At 45.1% G+C, this 25,980-nt stretch overlaps 1 protein-coding gene across 1 annotated transcript; it reads right to left on the bottom strand.

The window, feature by feature from the left end:
* Positions 1–1,159: 1,159 nt before the first annotated feature.
* Positions 1,160–25,369, bottom strand: LOC138854886 (uncharacterized). The gene is made up of 4 exons (XM_070100475.1): positions 25,334–25,369; positions 24,372–24,845; positions 6,080–6,268; positions 1,160–1,591 (listed from the first exon to the last, which is right to left on the bottom strand). Exons 1-4 carry the CDS (start codon positions 25,367–25,369, stop codon positions 1,160–1,162), a joined length of 1,131 nt encoding a protein of 376 aa, XP_069956576.1.
* Positions 25,370–25,980: the final 611 nt, after the last annotated feature.

Genomic DNA, 25,980 nt, shown 5'->3' with positions numbered 1-25,980 from the left:
ACACTTTAAACTGTCTCTTGCGTAAACTGTACATAAATATCACGCAATAAACACATAGTAAGAGCAAACGAGCGAAGGTACGTCTGGTGTGTGTATATACTCACCTGTTTACTCACCCACTTGTGGTTGCAGAGGTCGAGCAATACCTCCTGGCCCCCGACTCTTTGCTGGTCGCTACAAGGTTCACTCTCTCCCATCTTCATGAGTTTTATCGAACCTCTTCTTGAAACTATGTATGGATCCTGCCTCCACTACATCACTCTACAGATTGTTCCACTTCCGAACAACTCTAAGACTGAACAAATACTTCCTGGCATCTCTATGACTCATCTGAGTTTTCAGCTTCCAGCTGTGACCCCTTGTTACTGCGTCCCATCTCTGAAACATTCTGTCCCTTGTCAATTCCTCTTAGTATGTTATATGTCGTTACTATGTCATCCCTATTCCTCCTGTCTTCCAGTGTAGTCAGGCTGATTTCCCGTAGCTTCTCCAAGTCCGACATACCCCTTACTTCCGGGACTATTCTTGTTGCAAACCTTTGCACTTTCTCTATTTTCTTGACGTGTTTGACCAGGTGTAGGTTCCATACCGGTGCTGCATACTCCAGCATGGGTCTTCACTAAATTTGGTGGAACAGGTCTGCAACCTGTCCAGATCTCGTCCACTTGTATTTTCCTCATTAGCTTCCTATCGCCTGCGAACAGGGACAACTCTGAATCTATCACTTCTGTCATGTCATTCACATACTAGAAACAGCACCGGACCTAAGACTGACCCTTTTGGAACCCCAACACTCGTTGTTTACTTCTCAGGTCTTCCCTGATCCACTGCAATACTTTTTTTCCTACTATTCCTGCCTCCTCCTCCAACTTTACAATTACAATCAGTCTTTTGTGTAGTACTGTATAGAAAGCAATTTTACAGTCGAAGAAGATGCAGTTCATCCATCCCTCTCTCTCTTTCTCTCTCTGTCTCTCTCTCACTCTTTCTCGTGTCTTACTTCTGGTACCTGATTGTAGAGCTCCACTATATTTGTGATGCAGGATTTACCTTCCCTGAAGCCGTGCTGCTTGTCATGTATTAGTCCATTACTTTCTAGGTTCTCCACCTCTCATCTCCTGATAATCTTCTCCATAACTTTACATACTATAAATGTCAGTTACGTAGGTCTGTAATCTAGCGCTGCCCATCTGTCTACTTTCTTAACTGGAATTACATTTGCTGTCTTCCACGCCTCAGGCAGTGTCCCTGATTCACTTGATTTATTGAAGATTGTTGTTAGTGGCACACGTAGGGCATCTGCTCCCTCTCTCAGGATCCACAGAGAGATGTTATCTGGGCCCACTGCCTTCGAAGTATCTAGTTCGCCTAGCAGTTTCTTCACCTCCTCGGTTGGGTGCAGTGTGTCCAGTACTTGCTGGTGCACCCTTCTCCTGGGATTGTTGGAAACCCCTCTGTCTCCACTGTGAATACCTCCCTGCATCTTGAGCTGAGCTCCATACATAATTCGTGGTTGCTCCCTGTGAGCTCCCCTCATTCCTTCCTCAGCCTGATTACCTGGTCCTTGACTGCTGCCTTCCTCCTGACGTGTCTGTATAACAAATTTGGGTTAGAATTGGCTTTTGATGCTGTCACTCTCGTATTGCTGCTGGTCCTCTCTTTTTATGCATACATATTAATTTCTGGCTTTTTGGATGAACTCCCTGTTTTCCCAAGTCCTTAGCCTTCTATGCTTTATCCAAGTACTATCACACTTGGGTTTGGGCCTCTCCACACCTCCTGGTAAACGACTGGCTCACTCTGGTCTTTCCGATTTTCCTGTTGCCTCTTGGCACGAACTTCTCTGCCTCCCTGCACTTTAAGGTCACGTGTTCCATCATTTTCTTTAATGTTTTCCCGTCTAGCTTTCTTACCCACTGCACCTCATACAGGAATTGCCTCATATGTGTGTAGTCCACTTTTTTTGAAGTTTGGTTTCTCCTGTACTTCTCGTGCTACATCACTCTTTATTGTTAACGCTGCTATGTATTCGAAACTCAGAACCACATGATCGCTAGCACTGAGGGGCATTTTGTGTGCGATTTTCCCCCTTATGTCTGAACTCTTTAAGGTGAATACGAGCTTCAGCCTTTCTGGCTCATCACCCATCTCTCTCTCTTAGGATGTGTCCCTGACATGTTGGTACATGAAACATTTTACCACTACCTCTAGCATCTTGTCTCTTTACATCTCTGGTCCCGCATGTGACTCTAGATTTTCCCAGTCTATGTTCTTGTGGTTGAAATCCACCATGATGAGTAACTTTCCCCTGCTTATGTGGGCACTTCTTGGCCACCTCGGCTAGTGTAGCTATTGTTATGTTGCTCTCATTGTACTCTTGTATTGGTCTCCTACTGTTCGGTGGTGGGATGTAAATCACTGTTATCATCACTTTTGAACCCCCGGTTTGAAGTGTTACTTTTACATAGTCATCCTCTTCACCTCTGACTAGTCCTCCCATCTCCTCAAAACTCCATTGGTTTTTGATAAGCAGGGCAAATCCTTCTTTCCCTTTGTTCCCTCTGTCTTTTCTCAGGATATGATATACAGATGAGAAGATCGCGTCTGTTATCACCCCTGTGAGATTTGTCTCTGTGGGTGCTATGTTGTGTTGATATACCATACCTTTAGCTTTTTCTCCAGAACTGTATTCAGGGAGGTGGGTGGGATTGTTGCAGGCTGAGGTAGACAGGGCTGGATATTATGGTAGGCTGGTGTTGTGGTGGTATTAGTACTGGTGGGGACTGCGGGTGTGGAGTATGGTTTGTTTTTGGTCATTGTATTTGGATGGTGTGGGTTGGTTAAGGGGATGCTGTGTGTGGTTTTGTGGGCAGTTGTGGTTTTTGTTCCCCTCGAGGCTACACTCCCCTGTCTGTCGGTAACTGCTCTGTCTCCTCTTCCTGCTTCTGATGCCTTCTTTCTCTCTTTCTCAGTTGTTCTTATTCTTTTTTTGTGTTCTGTCATGGTTCAGGTACACTCAGTAGTGTAGATGAATGGTTCAGAGAACCGACACGTTGATAAATTAGACACATGTGCAACTCCTGGGTATCTTTATTGAGGAAATGTTTCGCCACACAAGCTTCATCAGTCCATACATAGGAGAAGCTTGAAGAACAGGAGAATGAGATAATCAGTCCCTCAACCTTGAGTCGATGTGGTCAGTCCATCAATCTTGAATAGAATACGGCATATGTGCGGAGAAGCAGCTTATAAACCGTAGGCAGGAGAGGTGCAGCAGATGTAGGTGGTGTCACATTTGCAACTTCTTGGGATCTTAATACTTGGGAATTCTTCACTTGCCTAACCCTTGGGCACGACCTACTTCCACATTGAACAAATGTGAAACCACCTACATCTGCTGCACCTCTCCTGTCTATGGTTTATAAGCTGCTTCTCCGCACATATGCCGTATTCTATTCAAGGTTGATGGACTGACCACATCGACTCAAGGTTGAGGGACTGATTACCTCATTCTCCTGTTCTTCAAGTTTCTCCTATGTATGGACTGATCAAGCCACTGTGTGGCGAAACATTTCCTCAATAAAGATACCCAGGAGTTGCACATGTGTCTAATTTATCACACTCAGTAGTATTTTCGGGAATCCTATAAACATGGTTTCTTCTGCAACGTCTTGTTTCATACCACTTCTGTCATGAATGTCAATTTGATTGGGTGGTTCTTTTCCCTCGAATACTGCCCAAATCTCTGAAAATTTGCCAGTTCGGTCATGTCTTCTCTTGCCACCACGATGATGCTCTCAATCTCTTTTACCTCCCACTGTCTTCTTTCATCATAGGTCTTCTCTTCTGCCTCACTGAGTAGTGGTAGCAGATATGCGATAGCAGGGTTTATTGTTTTAAGGAGTATTCTTGCTAATATGTACTTCAGAGATGATGAAGCTACCTTCATATTGCATACTTGTGCTAGAAATAGCGATTAATGATGATTCACGGCAATTAGTTCTATGGAAATTGGGTTCTTTAATCATTTGGCGGGCGTTGTTGAATTTCATAAGGTGGTTGGTGGAATTTTTGTGATGTATGCAGGCATTGTTCAAGTTATCGTTCCTACATGCATTAATGTGTTCATTGAGACGTGTTTCGAGGTTTCTTGCTGTTTCACCTATGCATATTCTGTCACAGCCTACACAGAGGATAGTATAAACCTCTGCGTTGATTGGTTCAGTGTTCTTCAATTTCATCCCTGTCAGATCTTTTATGGAAGTGATATAATTCTCATTGCAACCAGTACTTCCATAAAAGATTTGTCTAGGACGAAATTAAAGAACATTGAACCAATCAATGCAGGTGTTTATACTATCCCTGTGGAGGCTGTGACAAAATATACATAGGTGAAACAGTAAGAAACCTCCAAACACGTCTCAGTGAACATACTGATGCATGTAGGAACGAGAACTTGAACAACGTCTGCGTATAACACTGGAATTCTGCCAACCACATGAGGAAATTCAACGCCCTCCTAGGGATTTAAAGAACCAAATTTCCGTAGACTTAAATGACTTGAATCATCATTAATCGCTATTTCTATCACAATTAAACAGAATAAACGCAGCTTTATCATGAAGTATTAGCAAGATTTCTCCTCAAAGCAATATACCCCACAATATACCCCACAATATACCCCACAATATACCCCACTATCACATATCTGCTCCCACGGCAACTATTACTATCATAACAAGTACTACAACTACTACTGCTTTATACCTATATATACCCCTTTGTGTTCGTGTATTGTTTGCAACTCCTTGACAAAGCTCCTGGACAGTGAACCGTTGCCACAGTAAAATGTTGCACTAGTTGCACTTGCGTCCTTTTAAATAACATCTTTCCGAAGTTACTCAAAGCGTTAATCTCTATTACTCTACCCGGAAGATTGTTCCTCGCATCAACAACTCTTTTTGAAAACCAATATTTACCTATGTCCTTTTTAAATCCAGTATTTCTGGTTCTTAATTCGATAACATCAGTATTTTATTAATATCTCTTTTGTTTATGCCAGTCATCCAGTTATACACTTCTGTGATATGTCGTCTGATTCAGTGCTTCACAAGAGAGTGGAGATTCAAGGCTCTAAGTCTGTCTTCATGTGGGAGATTCCTTATACTGTGATTCAACTTTGTCATCCTTCTCTGTATGTTCTCCAGTGAATTTATAGCCACTCTATAGGACGCAGGTAAATGGTTCAGAAAACCGACAAGTTGATAAATTAGACACATGTGCAACACTTGGGTATCGTTATTTTGGCTTCATAAGTCCAACACAAATGAGAATGGTGAAGATCAAAAGGAGTTTGAGGTTATTACTAACTACCTCAAACTCCTCTCGAGCTTCACCATTTTCCTTTGTATTGGACTGATGAAGCCACTGTGGGGCGAAACGTTTCCTCATTAAAGATACCCAAGTGTTGCACATGTGTCTAATTTATCAACTTGTCGGTCTCTGGACCATTTACCTATTAACATTCATATTAGGAAAGTTGTGAATAAGTGACGCTTTAACAAGACGGCGACTGTCAAGGCTAGAAGAAGGTAGATAGTTATGGCAGAGAACCAGTTAATAGGATGACTGTGATCTCTGACAAGACACAAAAGAACATTGTTAGTGTCAGTAAGTTAAACACTTCTTTTGTGTTCTTTAACTCTCAGAAAGAGAATGGCCAGTTTCTCCAAAATATTGGAGAGGACAAGAGGAGCCGCTCTCTGTCTTAGCATCAATGTCAACAAACCCTATCTCAGCATTTCTGTCAATGCACCCTATTTCAGCATTGCTGTCAATACACCCTATCTCAGCACTGCTGTCAACACACCCTATTTCAGCATAGCTGTCAACACACCCTATCTCTGCATCGCTGCCAATATACTGTATTTCGACATCACTGGTGTTGCCTCCACCTACTGACAGCTTCCCTTCTTCTAACTGGCCGACTATTTCTCGAAAGTGACTATAATCTTCATCCCTCCATTTCCTTCCATTTCTTTCTTCTCTTACCTTATACTTCACCAAAATTCTTACTCACCAACTGAGAGACGTTCTTTGGATTGAACAAGACGGTGATCTTGTAGGTATAGGCACGACCTCCTTCCATCAGTGTCTTGAGAAGGTCCATTGGAAGCCACTTGGTGTAGAAGATGTCCTGGTTCTGCAGGTAACCATAACACAGAGCACACGAGTCTGCTGAGAAGAGCTCCGGGGGCAGGTAGTTCTCCTGTGGTAGTGGGCGAGAAAACAACGTGTTAGTCTGAAGTATAATAGTGTGTGTGAGCGAGAGAGAGAGAGAGAGAGAGAGAGAGAGAGAGAGAGAGAGAGAGAGTGAGAGAGAGAACGAGCGTACTCTGACTTTCACTTATCCAGGAGAGAAAATGCCAGCTGTTCTAAGTTACATCAATCACCAGCTTACACCTATATCAGTCTGGGAAAAACAATGGCAGATCACACTTGCTCCAGAGAAAATACAAACGATGATTGTGTCTAGGCACCATGATGGTAATGCTGGAGCAGTGTTAAGAATGATTGGGAGAGTGTTGCTATCCAGGGAAAAAGTTGATATCCCTGGGGTGAAATTTAATTCCAAACTGATTATGAAGAACCACCTTGTAAATCTTTAAAACAAAGCGGCCAGGAAGCTTACAGCACTTTGACATATCTCACATCTGCTCGACAGTAGAGGTTGCAAGATTCTGTATGAGGCACAAGTACAGTCACACCTTAAGTATGCTCCACTCTCATGGATTGCCTGCACTCCATCTCATATGCACTCCATCTCATATGCACCCCACTCCATATCGGCTTATCTCCACTTTCTTGGACTGCCTGCACTCCATCTCTTTTTGACAGAGTAGAGAACAGAGCAAGACGGCTCATCTCTTGTCTGGATCCAGCCTGGACAAATCTGTCATTTCAGCAGAGCCTTCAACACCGGAGGGATGTGAGTAGCCTTACAGTTATGTACAAGACCAATATTGTCAAGGTGCCACACTTGCCTTCACTCCGAGGACACCGAGGAGTGAGCTTCTACACAACAAGACGGGCAACAAACTGCACTCTGTACCCTTCTCCAGAACATCACTTCATCTGAGATCATTGATTCCTAAGATAACCTGTGTCTGGAACATGTTCGTCCAGCATAATGACACCAACGAAATAAAGTCAATTGACCAAATGAAATCGATGCATCACAGATGGCTCCAACTTCATCCTGTTCCCTGTCTGTTTATCTCTTAGCAATAAAAGAGGCTTTCAAATGAGCTGATGTAGGTAACAGTTCTTAACTTGTAAGTAAAGTTAGGATCCCTAAACCTAACCTTGTAGAACCCCGTGTAAAATACAGAGAGAGAGAGAGAGAGAGAGAGAGAGAGAGAGAGAGAGAGAGAGAGAGAGAGAAGGCGGACCTCTTTGCTGAACACTTTGCTACCAAAATGCAAGTTCCTGATCCAGCAAGGGACCCTCCTTGGCTAGCTGCAAGAACTGTGTCAAAACTGTCAGTGGTGACAATAAGGCAGGAGGAGGTGCATTTCCTTCTTAAATCACTTGACCAAGAAAAGGCTGTGGGCCCAGACAAGTTGAGCCCAAGATTGTTGAGAAGATGTGCAGACCAGCTAGCAGCACCTCTAACTCGCATCTTTCAGCACTGCCTAGTACAGTGTAAATGGCCCTCTCCATGGAAAGAGGCAAATGTAGTCCCTGTTCACAAAAAGAAGAGCAGAGCAGAAATCAGCAACTACAGACCAGTGTCACTCCTGTCAATCACTGGTAAGATCCTTGAGACAATAATCTCAAGACAAATGACAGAGGTTTTTGACTACCACTCACTACTTTGTGATCGTCAATATGGCTTCAGGAAAGGTTACTCTGCTGCTGATCTGTTGTTAAACCTCTCCACTAAGTGGCACCAGTCACTGGATGAATCCAAAGTCAGCTGTGTGGTAGCACTGGACATTGCTGGCGCTTTCGACCGGGTGTGGCACCAGGGCCTCTTAGCAAAACTTCAAGCACTGGGAATTGCAGGCTCTACGCTATGTCTCCTCAGTGATTACCTTCATGGTAGATCTCTAAGTGTAGTCCTCAATGGAACGGAATCAGCAAGGCATCCTATTGGGGCAAGCGTTCCACAAGGAAGCGTGCTGGGTCCACTGTTATGGAATGTCTACTTCAACGACCTTCTTCATCTCATCCCAGAATCACATGCATATGCAGACGACTGTACACTGACATTCACTTATCCAAGAGAAGAAATGCCAGCTGCTCTAAGCTACATCAATCACCAGCTGAGAGCTATATCAGCTTGGGGAAATAGATGGCAAGTAACATTTGCACCTGAGAAAACGCAAATGATGATCGTCTCTAGGCACCATGATGGTAATGCTGGTGCAGTAGTAAGGATGAATGGGACGATGTTGGCACCTGGAGAAGAAGTTGATATCCTTGGGGTGAAATTTGACTCCAATCTAACCATGAAGAACCATGTTGTAAATCTTGCAAACAAGGCAGCCAGGAAGCTTACAGCACTTCGCCGTATCTCGCATCTGCTTGACAGTAGGGGTTGCAAGATCCTGTACGAGGCACAAGTACGCTCACACCTTGAGTATGCTCCAATTTCTTGGTTTGCCTGCCCCCCCTCTCATCTGCGACTGCTTGACAGAGTAGAGAACAGAGCAAGACGTCTCATCTCTCGCCTGGACCCATCCTGGATAGATCTGTCATTTCAGCAGAGCCTTCAACATAGGAGGGATGTGGGTGGCTTTACTGTTATGTACAAGGCCAATATTGTCAAAATACCACACTTGGATCCACTTCGAGGACAGCGTGAAACAAGCTTTTATGCCACAAGACGGGCAGAAAGCAGCAACTTCACTCTGGCTGTACCCTTCTCCAGAACATCACTCCATCTGAGATCATACATACCCAGGATGACTCGAGTATGGAACACATTCGTACAGCATAATGATGTCAACGAGATAAAGTCAGTTGATCAAATGAAAATGCTGGCCCACAGATGGCTCCAACTTCATCCTGTCCCGTACTTGTATGTCTCATAACAATAAAAATGCTTTCAAATGAGCTGATGTAGGTAACAGCTCTTAGCTTGCCAATAAAGTTAGGAATCCTTAACCTGTAATATAGCTGTCAATAAAGCTAGGGATCCTTAACCTTGTCAAACCCTGTGTAAAAAAAAAAAAAAAAAAAAAAAGAGAGAGAGAGAGAGAGAGAGGAAAGACAGATATCCAGGCCGGTGCGTGTAGATGGCCACTACTGCTCTGACTACCACAACTACCCCTGCTACCCCTACTTCTGTCACTACTAACATTATTAACTCTGTTGGCTACATGTCAACTGTTCATTACAATGATATTTCTTAACAAACAACAGGAATCCATTGATTTCCGTGTATGTTTGCTTAGTATATTGCTGTATCCTGCATCTTGGATGTGCCTGTCCAGCTGGTTAATAAGTAACAGTATTTCCTTAACACTTACAGCCTCAGTGCAGAAGAATAATTTTTTTTACTCATGTCACTGTTGTTTCTGCAGCTCTGGAGTTATGTTCTGGTTTTTGTAATTATTGATTCATTTGCTCTTAAAACAGTTATTCTTGTATGAATGCATCAAACCCCTTTCAAGACCGTAATAGTTTGAATGAGATCTCTTCAAGTCTTAGTTTCTCACCAGAGAGAAACTTTTGTGCTTTGAGCCTTTCTTCATGTTGATTATAATTACTCCTGCACCATCACCATCACTCCTCCACCATCACCATCACTCCTCCACCATCACCATCACTCCTCCACCATCACCATCACTCCTCCACCATCACCATCACTCCTCCACTATCATCATCACTCCTCCACCATCACCATCACTCCTCCACCATCACCATCACTCCTCCACCATCACTCCTCCACCATCACCATCACTCCTCCACCATCATCATCACTCCTCCACCATCACCATCACTCCTCCACCATCACCATCACTCCTCCACCATCACTCCTCCACCATCACCATCACTCCTCCACCATCATCATCACTCCTCCACCATCACCATCACTCCTCCACCATCACCATCACTCCTCCACCATCACCATCACTCCTCCACCATCATCATCACTCCTGCACCATCACCATCACTCCTTCACCATCACCATCACTCCTCCACCATCACCATCACTCCTCCACCATCACCATCACTCCTCCACCATCATCATCACTCCTGCACCATCACCATCACTCCTGCACCATCACCATCACTCCTTCACCATCACCATCACTCCTCCACCATCACCATCACTCCTCCACCATCACCATCACTCCTGCACCATCACCATCACTCCTGCACCATCACCATCACTCCTCCACCATCACCATCACTCCTGCACCATCACCATCACTCCTGCACCATCACCACCACTCCTCCACCATCATCATCACTCCTGCACCATCACCATCACTCCTCCACCATCATCATCACTCCTCCACCATCACCATCACTCCTCCACCATCACCATCACTCCTCCACCATCACCATCACTCCTGCACCATCACCATCACTCCTGCACCATCACTCCTCCACCATCACCATCACTCCTGCACCATCACCATCACTCCTGCACCATCACCACCACTCCTCCACCATCATCATCACTCCTGCACCATCACCATCACTCCTCCACCATCATCATCACTCCTCCACCATCACCATCACTCATGCACCATCACCACCACTCCTCCACCATCATCATCACTCCTGCACCATCACCATCACTCCTCCACCATCATCATCACTCCTCCACCATCACCATCACTCCTCCACCATCATCATCACTCCTGCACCATCACCATCACTCCTGCACCATCACCACCACTCCTCCACCATCATCATCACTCCTGCACCATCACCATCACTCCTCCACCATCACCATCACTCCTGCACCATGACCATCACTCCTCCACCATCACCATCACTCCTCCACCATCACCATCACTCCTCCACCATCATCACTCCTCCACCATCACCATCACTCCTCCACCATCACCATCACTCCTCCACCATCACCATCACTCCTCCACCATCACCATCACTCCTCCACCATCACCATCACTCCTCCACCATCACCATCAATCCTCCACCATCACCATCACTCCTCCACCATCACCATCACTCCTCCACCATCACCATCACTCCTCCACCATCATCATCACTCCTGCACCATCACCATCACTCCTCCACCATCACCATCACTCCTCCACCATCACCATCACTCCTCCACCATCATCATCACTCCTGCACCATCACCACCACTCCTCCACCATCATCATCACTCCTCCACCATCACCATCACTCCTTCACCATCATCATCACTCCTGCACCATCACCACCACTCCTCCACCATCATCACTCCTGCACCATCACCATCACTCCTCCATCATCATCACTCCTCCACCATCATCATCACTCCTCCACCATCACCATCACTCCTCCACCATCATCATCACTCCTGCACCATCACCACCACTCCTCCACCATCATCACTCCTGCACCATCACCACCACTCCTCCACCATCATCATCACTCCTGCACTATCACCATCACTCCTCCACCATCATCATCATTCCTCCACCATCATCATCACTCCTCCACCATCATCATCACTCCTGCACCATCACCATCACTCCTTCACCATCACCACCACTCCTCCACCATCATCATCACTCCTGCACCATCACCATCACTCCACCATCATCATCACTCCTCCACCATCACCATCACTCCTCCACTATCATCATCACTCCTGCACCATCACCATCACTCCTGCACCATCACCACCACTCCTCCACCATCATCATCACTCCTGCACCATCACCATCACTCCTCCACCATCATCATCACTCCTCCACCCTCATCATCACTCCTCCACCATCATCATCACTCCTGCACCATCACCATCACTCCTGCACCATCACCATCACTCCTGCACCATCACCATCACTCCTGCACCATCACCATCACTCCTGCACCATCATCATCACTCCTGCACCATCACCATCAGCCCCGTCATGTGTTGGAAGCCCCGTCATGTGTTGGAAGCCCCGTCATGTGTTAGAAGCCCCGTCATGTGTTGGAAGCCCCGTCATGTGTTGGAAGCCCCGTCATGTGTTGGAAGCCCCGTCATGTGTTGGAAGCCCCGTCATGTGTTGGAAGCCCCGTCATGTGTTGGAAGCCCCGTCATGTGTTGGAAGCCCCGTCATGTGTTGGAAGCCCCGTCATGTGTTGGAAGCCCCGTCATGTATTGGAAGCCCCGTCATGTGTTGTCATGTGTTGGAAGCCCCGTCATGTGTTGGAAGCCCCGTCATGTGTTGGAAGCCCCGTCATGTGTTGGAAGCCCCGTCATGTGTTGGAAGCCCCGTCATGTGTTGGAAGCCCCGTCATGTGTTGGAAGCCCCGTCATGTGTTGGAAGCCCCGTCATGTGTTGGAAGCCCCGTCATGTGTTGGAAGCCCCGTCATATATTGGAAGCCCCGTCATGTGTTGGAAGCCCCGTCATGTGCTAGAAGCCCCGTCATGTGTTGGAAGCCCCGTCATATGTTGGAAGCCCCGTCATGTGTTTGAAGCCCCGTCATGTGTTGGAAGCCCCGTCATATGTTGGAAGCCCCGTCATATGTTGGAAGCCCCGTCATATGTTGGAAGCCCCGTCTTATCGTGTCAATAATCTTGTTACTAAGAATTTTCTTCCACTCTCTTTGATTTTTCCTTATCAGTCTTGTAAATTTTAAGTCTCTTCCTGATCTGCTCTAAGTTACATCTACCATGATTTATAAGAATGGAATGTTATGGTATACTCACCTATATGAGGTTCCAGGGGTCGAGTCATAGCTCCTGCCCCCGCCTCTTCACTGGTCCCTGCTCCCTGAACTTTCTCATACCTCGTCTTAAAACTATGTATGGTTCCTACCTTCACTACGTCACTTGCCAGACTATTCCACTTTCTGTGTGTGTACTCACCTAATTTTACTCACTTAATTGCGGTTGCAGGGGTCGAGACTCAGCTCCTGGCCTCGCTTCTTCACTGAGTGCTACTAGGTCCTCTCTCTCCCTGCTCCATGAGCTTTATCATACCTCATCTTAAAGCTATGTATGGTTCCTGCCTCCATACATCACTTGCTAGGCTGTTCCACTTCCTGACTACTCTGTGACTGAAGAAATACTTCCTAACATCCCTTTGACTCATCTGGGTCTTCAACTTCCAATTGTGACCCCTTGTTTCTGTGTCCCCTCTCTGTCCACCTTGTCTATTCTACGCAGTATTTTGCATGTTGTTATCATGTCTCCCCTAACCCTCCTGTCCTCCAGTGTCGTCAGGCCGAGTTCCCTTAACCTTTCTTCATAGGAAATTCCCCTTAGCCCTGGAACTAACCTTTGCACTTTCTCTAATTTCTTGACGTGTTTGATCAAGTATGGGTTCCAAACTGGTGCTGCATACTCCAGTATGGGCCTGACGTACACGGTGTACAGTGTCTTAAACGATTTCTTACTAAGGTATCGAAAACCTATTCTCAGGTTTGCTAGGCGCCCATATGCTGCAGCAGTTATCTGGTTGATGTGTGCTTCCGGAGACGTGCTCGGTGTTATACTCACCCAAAGATCTTTCTCCTTGAGCGAGGTCTGTGTGAGTGTACTCACCTAGTTGTACTCAACTAGCGAGGTTGCAGGGGTCGAGTCCAAGCTCCTGGCCCCGCCACTTCACTGGTCGCTACTAGGTCACTCTCCCTGAACCGTGAGCTTTATCATACCTCTGCTTAAAGCTATGTATGGTTCCTGCCTCCACTACATCGCTTCACAAACTATTCCACTTCCTGACTAATCTGTGGCTGAAGAAATACTTCCTAACATCCCTGTGATTCATCTGTCTTCAACTTCCAACTGTGTCCCCTTGTTGCTGTGTCCCATCTCTGGAACATCCTGTCTTTGTCCACCTTGTCAATTCCTCTCAGTAATTTGTATGTCGTTATCATGTCCCCCCTATCTCTCCTGTCCTCCAGTGTCGTCAGGTTAATTTCCCTTAACCTCTCCTCGTAGGACATACCTCTTAACTCTGGGACTAGTCTTGTTGCAAGCCTTTGCACTTTCTCTAGTTTCTTTACGTGCTTGTGTGTGTGTGTGTGTGTGTGTGTGTGTTTGTGTGTGTGTGTGTGTGTGTGTGTGGGTGTGTGTGTGTGTGTTTGTGTGTGTGTGTGTGTGTGTGTGTGTGGGTGTGTGTGTGTGTGTGTGTGTGTGTGTGTGTGTGTGTGTGTGTGTGTGTGTGTGTGTTTTGTGTGTGTGTGTGTGTGTGTGTGTGTGTGTGTGTGTGTGTGTGTGTGTGTGTGTGTGTGTGTGTGTGTGTGTGTGTATGTGTGTGTGTACTCACCTATTTGTGGTTGCAGGGGTCGAGTCTTAGTGTGTGTGTGTGTGTGTGTGTGTGTGTGTGTGTGTGTGTGTGTGTGTGTGTGTGTGTGTGTGTGTGTGTGTGTGTGTGTATGTGTGTGTGTGTGTGTGTGTACTCACCTATTTGTGGTTGCAGGGGTCGAGTCTTAGTGTGTGTGTGTGTGTGTGTGTAATTAATTTAGATGTCTTGTTTAAGAGTAAATGTAATTATGTGAATGATAATAGTGTAATAATGTGAGCAAACAGTTTAATTAAATATTGTTTGTATATGGTAGGTCGTATATCTTGTGAAAATGTTTATTAATCTACTGAAACGAATATTATACAAATATTATAAATGCCAGTTAAGAGACGAGAATAAAATTATCCTCTTATAGGTAAATTATAATTAGGAATAGTGAATGTTAAGGTATATTGAGGAAACGTTTCGCCAGCCAGTGGCTTCTTCAGTCCAATCCAGAGAAGAAAACTGGAAGATGAGAAGGAGTTTAAGGTAAACAGTCCCTCAACCTGGAGTCGATGTTCACACTTGATCACTCTTCTTTGTATTAGACTGAAGAAGTCACTGACTGGCGACACGGTTCTTGAATAAAGACTCCAAAATGTTGAACAAGTGTCTCATTCTTCAACTTTTCGTTTATCATAACCATTTACCTCAGGGAGCTCTAAGTGTTACCCTCATTGTTTCACAATGTTCTCAAGTGTTAAGCACTTTAGAGACAAATTAAATAAGATACCTGTAGATGCTGTACCTCTGCTTCCTCGTACTCACAGAATCTAATAATAATAATACTATTATTATCTTTATTTACTACAAGTACATGTACAAGGTATACAGACGACAGCTGACATACTACTATATAGAAAGTCGCTTGTTATGCTGAACATTTCGAGCAAGTTTTGTCCCAGGATGCAACCCACACCAGTCCACTAACACCCAGGTACCATTTTAAACTGATGGGTGAACAGGGACAGCTGGTATCTTATGGAAACACGTCCCTAATGTTATTCAGCCGTACCGGAGGAGATTCGAACTCCGTACCTCAGTGTGTGAGCTGAGTACTCTAACGATCGAGCTACGAGACATCTCATCTAAATTCCTGATCTAAATTCCTGCTTGAATCCTGGATAAGTGTAAACATCCACTAGTAACTTGGATAATCATAGCATTACTCTCGCCTATAACGTCCTAGTAATAATAACTCTCAGTGTGTTGTTTGTTGCCTCAGCAAATTTATGACTTATTTACTTTTCCTTCCAGAGAGACATCTTGCTTCTGTATTTGATGCTACGGCGAAAATCCTTCTTTTGATGTCTTACAATAAAGTCTTCCACTATGACTACCTGCGGCTCTTCCTGGGGATTTAGCTGCATAACCTGAGGCTATGTGTGTGTGTGTGTGTGTGTGTGTGTGTGTGTGTGTGTGTGTGTGTAGTTACCATTTTGTCCTAGGCACATGTCGATTAGACACTAGGCCTGTTGTGTGTGTGTTGGTGTGTAGGTGTGTAGGTGTGTAGGTGTGTAGGTGTGTGTGATAAGATAAGATAAGATTTCGTTCGGATTTTTAACCCCGGAGGGTTAGCCACCCAGGATAACCCAAGAAAGTCAGTGCGTCATCGAGGACTGTCTAACTTATTTCCATTGGGGTCCTTAATCTTGTCCCCCAGGATGCGACCCACACCAGTCGACTAACACCCAGGTACCTATTTGCTGCTAGGTGAACAGGACAACAGGTGTAAGGAAACGTGTCGAATGTTTCCACCCGCCGGGAATCGAACCCGGGCCCTCCGTGTGTGAAGCGGGAGCTTTAGCCACCAGGCCACCGGGCCTGTGTGTGTGTGTGTGTGTGTTGGTGTGTGTGTGTTGGTGTGTGTGTGTGTTGGTGTGTGTGTGTGTACTCACCTAGTTGAGGTTGCGGGGGTCGAGTCCGAGCTCCTGGCCCCGAGTGTGTTGGTGTGTGTGTGTGTTAGTTAGTTACCATTTTGTCCTAGGCACATGTCGATTAGACACTAGGCCTGTTGTGTGTGTGTAGGTGTGTAGGTGTGTAGGTGTGTAGGTGTGTAGGTGTGTGTGTGTGTGTGTGTGTGTGTGTGTGTGTGTGTGTGTGTGTTTTAGTTACCATTTTGTCCTAGGCACATGTCGATTAGACACTAGGCCTGTTGTGTGTGTGTAGGTGTGTAGGTGTGTAGGTTTGCAGGTGTGTAGGTGTGTAGGTGTGTAGGTGTGTGTGTGTGTGTGTGTGTGTGTGTGTGTGTGTGTTAGTTACCATTTTGTCCTAGGCACATGTCGATTAGACACTAGGCCTGTTGTAGGTGTGTAGGTGTGTTAGTTAGTTACCATTTTGTCCTGTGTGTGCATGTGCGTGTGTGTGCATGTGTGTGTGTGTGCATGTGCGTGTGTGTGCGTGTGTGTGCATGAGTGTGTGCATGAGTGTGTGCATGAGTGTGTGCATGCATGTGTGCATGTATGTGTGCATGTGTGTGTGCATGTGTGTGTGCATGTGTGTGCATGTGTGTGTGTGCATGTGTGTGTGCATGAGTGTGTGCATGAGTGTGTGCATGAGTGTGTGCAAGTGTGTGTGCATGTGTGTGTGTGCGTGTGTGTGTGCATGTGTGTGTGCATGTATGTGTGCATGTGCGTGTGTGTGAATGTGCATGTGTGTGCATGTGTGCGCGTGTGTGCGCATGTGTGTGTGCATGTGTGTACTCACCTATTTGTACTCACCTATTTGTGGTTGCAGGGGTCGAGTCCTAGCTCCTGGCCCCGCCTCTTCACCGGTTGCTACTAGGCCCTCTCTCTCCCCGCTCCATGAGCTTTATCAAACCTCGTCTTAAAACTGTGTATGGTTCCTGCCTCCACTACGTCATTTTCTAGGCTATTCCACTGCCTTACAACTCTATGACTGAAGAAATACTTCCTACTATCTCTCTGACTCATTTGTGTCTTCAACTTCCAATTGTGGCCTCTTGTTTCTGTGTCCCCTCCCTGGAACATCCTGTCCTTGTCCACCTTGTCTATTCCACGCAGTATTTTATATGTCGTTATCATGTCTCCCCTGACCCTCCTGTCCTCCAGTGTCGTCAGGCCGATTTCCCTTAATCTTTCTTCATAGGACATTCCCCTTAGCTCTGGAACTAACCTTGTCGCAAACCTTTGTACTTTCTCTAGTTTCTTGACGTGCTTTATCAAGTGCGGGTTCCAAACAGGTGCTGCATACTCCAGTATGGGCCTGACATACACGGTGTACAGTGTCTTGAATGATTCCTTACTAAGGTATCGGAATGCTGTTCTCAGGTTTGCCAGGTGCCCATATGCTGCAGCAGTTATCTGATTGATGTGTGCTTCCGGAGACATGCTCGGTGTTATACTCACCCCAAGATCTTTCTCCTTGAGTGAGGTTTGCAGTCTTTGGCCACCTAGCCTATACTCTGTCTGTGGTCTTCTGTGCCCTTCCCCTATCTTCATGACTTTGCATTTGGCAGGATTAAATTCGAGAAGCCATTTGCTGGACCAGGTGTCCAGTCTGTCCAGGTCTCTTTGAAGTCCTGCCTGGTCCTCATCAGATTTAATTCTCCTCATTAACTTCACATCATCTGCAAACAGGGACACTTCTGAGTCTAACCCTTCCGTCATGTCGTTCACATATACCAAAAATAGCACTGGTCCTAGGACCGACCCCTGTGGGACCCCGCTCGTCACAGGTGCCCACTGTGATACATCATTACGTACCATGACTCGTTGTTGCCTCCCTGTCAGGTATTCTCTGATCCATTGCAGTGCCCTTCCTGTTATATGCGCCTGATGCTCTAGCTTCTGCACTAATCTCTTGTGAGGAACTGTGTCAAAGGCCTTCTTGCAGTCCAAGAAGATGCAATCAACCCACCCCTCTCTCTCTTGTCTTACTTCTGTTATTTTATCATAAAACTCCAGAAGGTTTGTGACACAGGATTTGCCTTCCATGAATCCGTGCTGGTTGGCATTTATACTCCTGTTCCGTTCCAGGTGCTCCACCACTCACCTCCTGATAATCTTCTCCATAATTTTGCATACTTTACACGTCAATGACACAGGTCTATAGTTTAGTGCCTCTTTTCTGTCTCCTTTTTTGAAAATGGGAACTACATTTGCCGTCTTCCATACCTCAGGTAGTTGCCCAGTTTCCAGGGATGTGTTGAAGATTGTGGTAAGTGGTACGCACAACATATCTGCTCCCTCTCTAAGGACCCACGGAGAGATGTTGTCCGGTCCCATTGCCTTTGAGGTATCGATGTCCCTTAGCAGTTTCTTCACCTCCTCCTCATCTGTATGTATGTCGTCCAACACTTGTTGGTGTATTCCTTGCTGGTGTCCCCATCTGGTCTGTCCCCCCAGAGTCCTTCCTGTCTCTACTGTAAATACTTCCTTAAATCTCGTGTTGAGCTCCTCACATACCTCTTGATCGTTTCTTGTGAGTTCTCCACCTTCTTTCCTCAGCCTTATCACCTGGTCCTTGACTGTTGTCTTCCTCCTAATGTGGCTATACAGCAGTTTCGGGTCAGATTTGACTTTCGATGCTATGTCGTTTTCATACTGTCGCTGGGCCTCCCTCCTTATCTGCGCATACTCGTTTCTGGCTCTTCTACTAATCTCCTTGTTTTCCTGGGTCCTATGCCTCCTGTACCTTTTCCATTCTCTGTTGCACTTAGTTTTTGCCTCCCTACACCTTCGGGTAAACCAAGGACTCGTTTTGGTCTTCCTATTATTTCTGTTTCCCTTGGGAACAAAACTTTCCTCTGCCTCCTTGCACTTTGTTGCCACATATTCCATCATCTCGTTTACTGATTTTCCTACCATTTCTCTGTCCCACTGAACCTCCTGCAGGAAGTTTCTCATACCTGTGTAGTCCCCCCTTTTATAGTTTGGCCTGACCCCTTCAGTTCCTGTTACCTTCTCCACTTGTAACTCTACTATATAGTCAAAACTCAGAACCACATGATCGCTAGCTCCAAGGGGCCTCTCGTAACTGATGTCCTCAATGTCTGAACTGCTCAGGGTGAACACAAGATCCAGTCTTGCTGGCTCATCCTCCCCTCTCTCTCTGGTTGTGTCCCTGACATGTTGATGCATGAGGTTTTCAAGTACCACATCCATCATCTTGGCTCTCCATGTATCGGGACCCCCATGTGGCTCCAGGTTTTCCCAGTCGATCTGTGTGTGTGTGCATGTGTGTGTGTGCATGTGTGTGTGTGCATGTGTGTGTGTGCATGTGTGTGTGTGCGTGTGTGTGTGTGCATGTGTGTGTGCATGTGTGTGTGCATGTGTGTGTGCATGTGTGTGTGTGTGCATGTGTGTGCATGTGTGTGTGTGTGCATGTGTGTGTGTGTGCATGTGTGTGTGTACATAAGAATGTAGGAACACTGCAGAAGGCCTACTGGCCCATACGAGGCAGGTCCTTATCAAAACGATATCTACCTAAAACTACTCAAGAAATAACTCCCGTACCCCTTGACACCAATCAAACCCAGCCCCTCCCACTCATATATTTGTCCAGTCTCTTCTTAAAGCTACCCAAGGTCCTAGCCTCTATCACCCCACTGGGAAGACTGTTCCACGCATCTACAACTCTGTTAGAAAACCAGTACTTACCTATGTCCTTAAATCCATTATTCCTGGTTCTTACCTGGTTCGACACCCTCAGTACTTTATTAATGTCTCCCTTGTTTATGCCCGTCATCCACTTATACACTTCAATGATATCTCCCCTCATTCTACGCCTCTCCAGAGAGTGGAGATTTAAGGCTTTAAGTCTATCTTCATACGGGAGGTTCCTTACACAGTAAATCATTTTAGTCATTCTTCTCTGTATGTTCTCTAATGAGTCTATGTCCATCCTGTAGTAAGGGGACCAAAACTGAGCAGCATAATCTAAATGAGGCCTCACTAGTGATGTATAGAGCTGTAAAATAACTTTTGGACTTCTGTTACTTATACTTCTTGAGATAAATCCAAGTAATCTGTTGGCCTTGTTGCGCACACTAAGGCACTGCTGTCTTGGCTTTAGATTTCTGCTTACCATGACTCCCAAGTCTTTTTCACATTCTGTATGACCAAACTCTACTTCACCTAGATTATAGCTTCGAGGGTTATTTTCATTACCAAGGGCAAGTACCTTGCACTTATCCACATTGAACTTCATCTGCCATTTTTCAGACCAAGACATTAATTTGTCCAAATCGTCCTGGAGTTCATTGATATCCTCCTCAGTGTGTGTTTGTGTATATGTGTGTGTGTATGTGTGTGTGTGTGTGTGTGTGTGTGTGTGTGTGTGTGTGTGTGTGTGTGTGTGAGTGTGTGTGTGTGTGTGTGTGTGTGTGTGTGTGTGTGTGTGTGAGAGAGAGAGAGAGAGAGAGAGAGAGAGAGAGAGAGAGAGAAAGAGAGAGACAGACAGACAAACAGACAGACAGACAGACAGACAGACAGATTCTTTTAAATGAGCTAATGTAGGTAACATCTCTTAGCTTGTAAATAAAGTTAGGAATCCTTAACCAAACCTTGTAAAACTCTGCTAAAAAAAGAGAAAGATACAGAGAGAGATAAACAATGGAAGAGAAAGTTGCATGACCTACAAATCAAGAAGTATCACCACTTAAATATTCCCCCCCCCTTGCCCCCTAAGGGAAACCTTTAAGTGGGAGCCAGATTTTTTAAGTATTCCATAAGGTTGACCTTTCAGGCATTACCTGAATTTTGCTTTATTTTCTTCAGTTTCTTCCTCTAATTTCTCGTTATTATTTTGCTCGGAGTTCGAGAAGAATAATAACCTTAATTTTTAAAGGTGTGGGGATAAGGTAGTGGAAATCCTCTGTCAGATGACCAAGGTGTGGGAGTAAGGCAGTGGATGGTCTCTGTCAGATGACCTAGGTGTGGGAGTAAGGTAGTGGAAGGTCTCTGTCAGATGACCAAGGTGTGGGAGTAAGGTAGTGGAAGGTCTCTGTCAGATGACCAAGGTGTGGGAGTAAGGCAGTGGAAATCCTCTGTCAGATGACCTAGGTGTGGGAGTAAGGTAGTGGAAGGTCTCCGTCAGATGACCAAGGTGTGGGAGTAAGGCAGTGGAAATCCTCTGTCAGATGACCAAGGTGTGGGAGTAAGGTAGTGGAAGGTCTCTGTCAGATGACCTAGGTGTGGGAGTAAGGCAGTGGAAGGTCTCTGTCAGATGACCTAGGTGTGGGAGTAAGGCAGTGGAAGGTCTCTGTCAGATGACCTAGGTGTGGGAGTAAGGCAGTGGAAGGTCTCTGTCAGATGACCTAGGTGTGGGAGTAAGGCAGTGGAAGGTCTCTGTCAGATGACCTAGGTGTGGGAGTAAGGTAGTGGAAGGTCTCTGTCAGATGACCAAGGTGTGGGAGTAAGGTAGTGGAAGGTCTCTGTCAGATGACCAAGGTGTGGGAGTAAGGTAGTGGAAGGTCTCTGTCAGATGACCTAGGTGTGGGAGTAAGGTAGTGGAAGGTCTCTGTCAGATGACCAAGGTGTGGGAGTAAGGTAGTGGAAGGTCTCTGTCAGATGACCAAGGTGTGGGAGTAAGGCAGTGGAAATCCTCTGTCAGATGACCTAGGTGTGGGAGTAAGGTAGTGGAAGGTCTCCGTCAGATGACCAAGGTGTGGGAGTAAGGCAGTGGAAATCCTCTGTCAGATGACCAAGGTGTGGGAGTAAGGTAGTGGAAGGCCTCCGTCAGAGGAAAACAATGCCAGAAAGCACATGTCGCTTGCCATGAGTGCCTCTGACAAGTTCGACTCAGACAATGATTCCCCCAGCATTAACATCTTGTCAAGGGCACTGTTAATGTGGAGAAATTTTCTCCAGGAGGAGGTATCAGCCCCCTTCAGCCCCTTCAAGCCCTTTCAGCCCTGAAGAGCCCAGCCCTCTCAGAAGGGACAAACATCTTGTTTACTGCTACGTCAAGTAATTGGTCCCAGATGGAGTACGAGCATGTGACATGGTCATGCGGTTCCTTGCAAGAGTCCGATGTTGCAAATAGTTTAGTTTAATAAGAGACAGTCCATCTCTTACCCTAGCAGGACAATTTAGGACAATCCTGCTCCCACTTTATTACCATGGTAAAGATAGTGTACATTGTTGTCTATGCTTAAGACAGCAAGAATCAAGCATTCTGCTTTGCTTCCTAGTGGAAGTTTGGCAAGGAAGCGAAATGTACTAGGTCAGCCTCTCCTTTATTTGCTAGGGCATTGCGGCCTCACACTGTGTCTCACAAAACACAATAAACACAGAGAAGTGTGATCAGCTTCTTTAGTAATAAGATTGTGAATAAATGAACAAATCTTGATGAACAGTGTAACAACGAGTGTTGTGATCCAACAGAGTGTAGTGCGACATTCTTCAAAGAACACTATTCTTCAATCAAGTCAACGGATATCCGGGTGCAACTACGGGTCAGCTGCAAATACCCAGGTACGTTTAATGATCGTAACATTGATAGGCCCAATAACACCGCCACTGACACACTGGAAAATATGGAGCCCAGTAACACCGTGACTGGAACACTGGAACACGTGGATCCCAGTAACACCGCGACTAGCACACAGGGACACATGGAGTCCAATAATACCGTGACTGGAACACTGGGTCACATGGAGTCCAGTAACACCGTGACTGGAACACTGGGTCACATGGAGTCCAGTAACACTGCGTCTCTTACTTTCTGTAAATCACATCAGGACAAAAAATTGAAGACAATTCGAATGTGAAAATTAATTTAAAATGTTGAGAAATTTGCTCGCACACGAACTAAACTTACTGGACAGTTTACACGAACTAAATTTAATGGGCACATTACACAAACTTAATTTAATGGGTACTTTAATAATCATAAGATTCTTAAACCATTAAACATGAAGATGTTGAGTTAAACTGAATTTTTTTTTCATGTGATTTTACAGTAATAGAAAGATCACTTTATTGTACACATTAAATTAGACATTTAATTATACTGTCCTCAAAGTTTGAAATTTGAAAATTGGGAAATTTGAAAACCAAGCAACATAGGTTTTTCAAAATTATCGGACGCATTCCAGGAATATTCCAGCGAGTTCTTCATCGTAGTGGTAAGGCACATATGCGTGTTGTGACCGAAGTAAAAACTAATAACTGGAGGAAGGAGGGAAAAAAACGAAAAAAAATGTCCGGCAACCACTTAAAAGATATTCCTAATAAAATATTATTTTTGTTACCAAACACTTAAATTATCACTGATTGTTTTTTCTCTTCCAACAATAAATAATCATATCAACTTTTATGCAGATGTTGATAAATTAGACACATATGCAACACTGGACTTGATGTAATTACATCGACTCAACACCGAGGGACTGATTGCCTCAAAATGTTTCTGATTATCACTGTTCTTCTAAATATTAGACTGAAAGTTAAGACACATGTGCAACATCTGGATATCTTTATTGTAGACGTTTCGCCATCCAGTGGCTTTATCAATACAAATTCCAGGACATAATAGGAAGACAGTAGAACTATATACAAAAGATGAGGTAATCATCTTTTGTACATAGTTCTACTGTCTTCCACTTATGTCCTAGAATCTGTATTGATAAAGCCACTGGATGGCGAAACGTCTACAATAAAGATATCCAGATGTTGCACATGTGTCTTAACTTTCATATTGTCAGTATTTTATACCTTTCTTGCACAAATATTAGACTGATGAAGCCAATGTGTGGCGAAACGTTCCCATAATAAAAATACTAACGTGTTGCATAATTGTCTAATTTATCAACTTGTCGGTTTCCTGAACAATGCATCTTACAGTATACACATGCACGTAAGATTGACTATACATGAATTAGTTGAAGAGCAGATTTTTTAGCTTAATTAAAAGTAAATATGACTTACCCTTGACCTGCATAGAGGCTGACCTGCCTCTTTCAGGTCCTCGGCCTTGATGATATGTTTTATGGACATGTCCTCACTTTCAGTAACGATCTCATCTCCTGCTTCTACTTCTTGTTCAATGCCACTAGCCGATTCTTCGAAGTTGTCGTCAGCAGACTCAGATATTAACACTGTCTCACCAGCTGAATGTATCATTTCTGATTCGTTATGATTTATGTATGTTCTGTGCAACGTGTGTTGAACTTCGGGTATTCTGAAATCTTGGTAGTCGCTCTGGAGGTTCCGTTTCCACAGCTTCACCTTCGCCAGCTTGTGGAGGTTGTCTAGCAGGTACTCCAGCCTGTATCTCCCGAGGATCATAGAGTGGCTGTCGTCGGCAGGCAAGTCCCCAGAATATTGATGACTCCTTTGAGGTATCTGACCAGTGTTTGTAGCAAGTCTGCTACCTTCTGTAGCCGCCCACAGCAGCGCCATCTGCAAGAGAAATGGCATATTCTTTACTTAATTTTCTCACACATGTATCTTCAGTTTAGGAGGCATAAAAAGTAGTGATTTCTTCATCAATAATTCTAAGGTATTACCAACAACATCCATGAAGTGTAGTCCCCTGGCTACACCTCATGCATGAGAAGAGACAAGGAAGCGTTGCAGTATGCTTTTAAGAAGTGTACATGCCCAACTCATTGACGTTCTTCAAATTATGCATAAACCCCTACTATCTCTGTACTAGCATGCACAATGTACGGACCTATATGCAACAAACAGACCCCATTAACATGTATGCTAACACGTTATAATTGTTAGTAACCTCAACTATCATGTTTTGCAGAGGAATTCTGATGAACTCCTTTCAATGTTAGACTTGCAAATCTTTGTTGACCTCCCTCCTACCATCTCTGGCTCCTCCCTCTACCCGGTAGTGAGTGATCTAACTAAAGGAAGAGCCACTTGCCAATCCTCACTTGGATCCTCTGACCACAAGGCTGTTTTTGCGACATCGAAGATTCCAACAGAACGAGGTGAAGAATCCACACACACAACCTGGCTATATGAAAGAGGAAATTGGCCAGCCTTTTGCTCTAAGCTCGCCGCCTAAGGCAGGAATGCTCTTCTCCGAAGTGATGTCGTAACCAAGTGAATGCCTTCAATGAACACATCCTTAATCTCCAACGAAAACACATCCTCAACGGCAATTTTGACGAAACCTTGGTTCGAATTTCGTTGTCGAGAGGCTACTACGGCCAAGTACAAGGCAGGTCTCTCGGCCTAGCAAATCTCCTAGTCTAGCTAGTCTCCTGACTAAATAGATCCCCTGGCTTAGCAGATTTTCTGGCCTAGCAGGCGTATGATATTTACTGATCTTGCAGGTTTCTTGGCCCTGCAAATCTCATAGCCTAGTAGATCTGACTTGGAAGATCTCCTGGTATGGAAGATCTCCTGGCCAAGTTGATCTACTGGCCTAACAGATCTCCTGACCTAGCAGATTATCTGACCTTGTAGGTCTTCTGCTTAGCAAGTCTTCTGCCTAGCAGGTCTCCTGGCCTAGCAGGTTTTCTGGTAGAGGACAGAGAATACTCTGATATATATCCTATTATCCAGCCGAGTAGGC

Source organism: Cherax quadricarinatus, chromosome 72 (genome assembly GCF_038502225.1).
Source record: "Cherax quadricarinatus isolate ZL_2023a chromosome 72, ASM3850222v1, whole genome shotgun sequence".
Classification (NCBI taxonomy): domain Eukaryota; kingdom Metazoa; phylum Arthropoda; class Malacostraca; order Decapoda; family Parastacidae; genus Cherax; species Cherax quadricarinatus.
The sequence above is the reverse complement of the archived record's forward strand: the minus strand, read 5'-3'. Positions and strand labels throughout refer to the sequence as shown.

Excerpts from the sequence above, each read along its gene's own strand:
- LOC138854886 (XM_070100475.1), bottom strand. The coding sequence starts at position 25,369 with ATGTCGCAAAAACAGCCTTGTGGTCAGAGGATCCAA. Across the intron at positions 6,269-24,371 it reads AGCCTCTATGCAGGTCAAGG|GAGAACTACCTGCCCCCGGA; the intron begins GTAAGTCATATT and ends CCACTACCACAG. Across the intron at positions 1,592-6,079 it reads CAAAGAACGTCTCTCAGTTG|ACACGTCAGGAGGAAGGCAG; the intron begins GTGAGTAAGAAT and ends TTTGTTATACAG.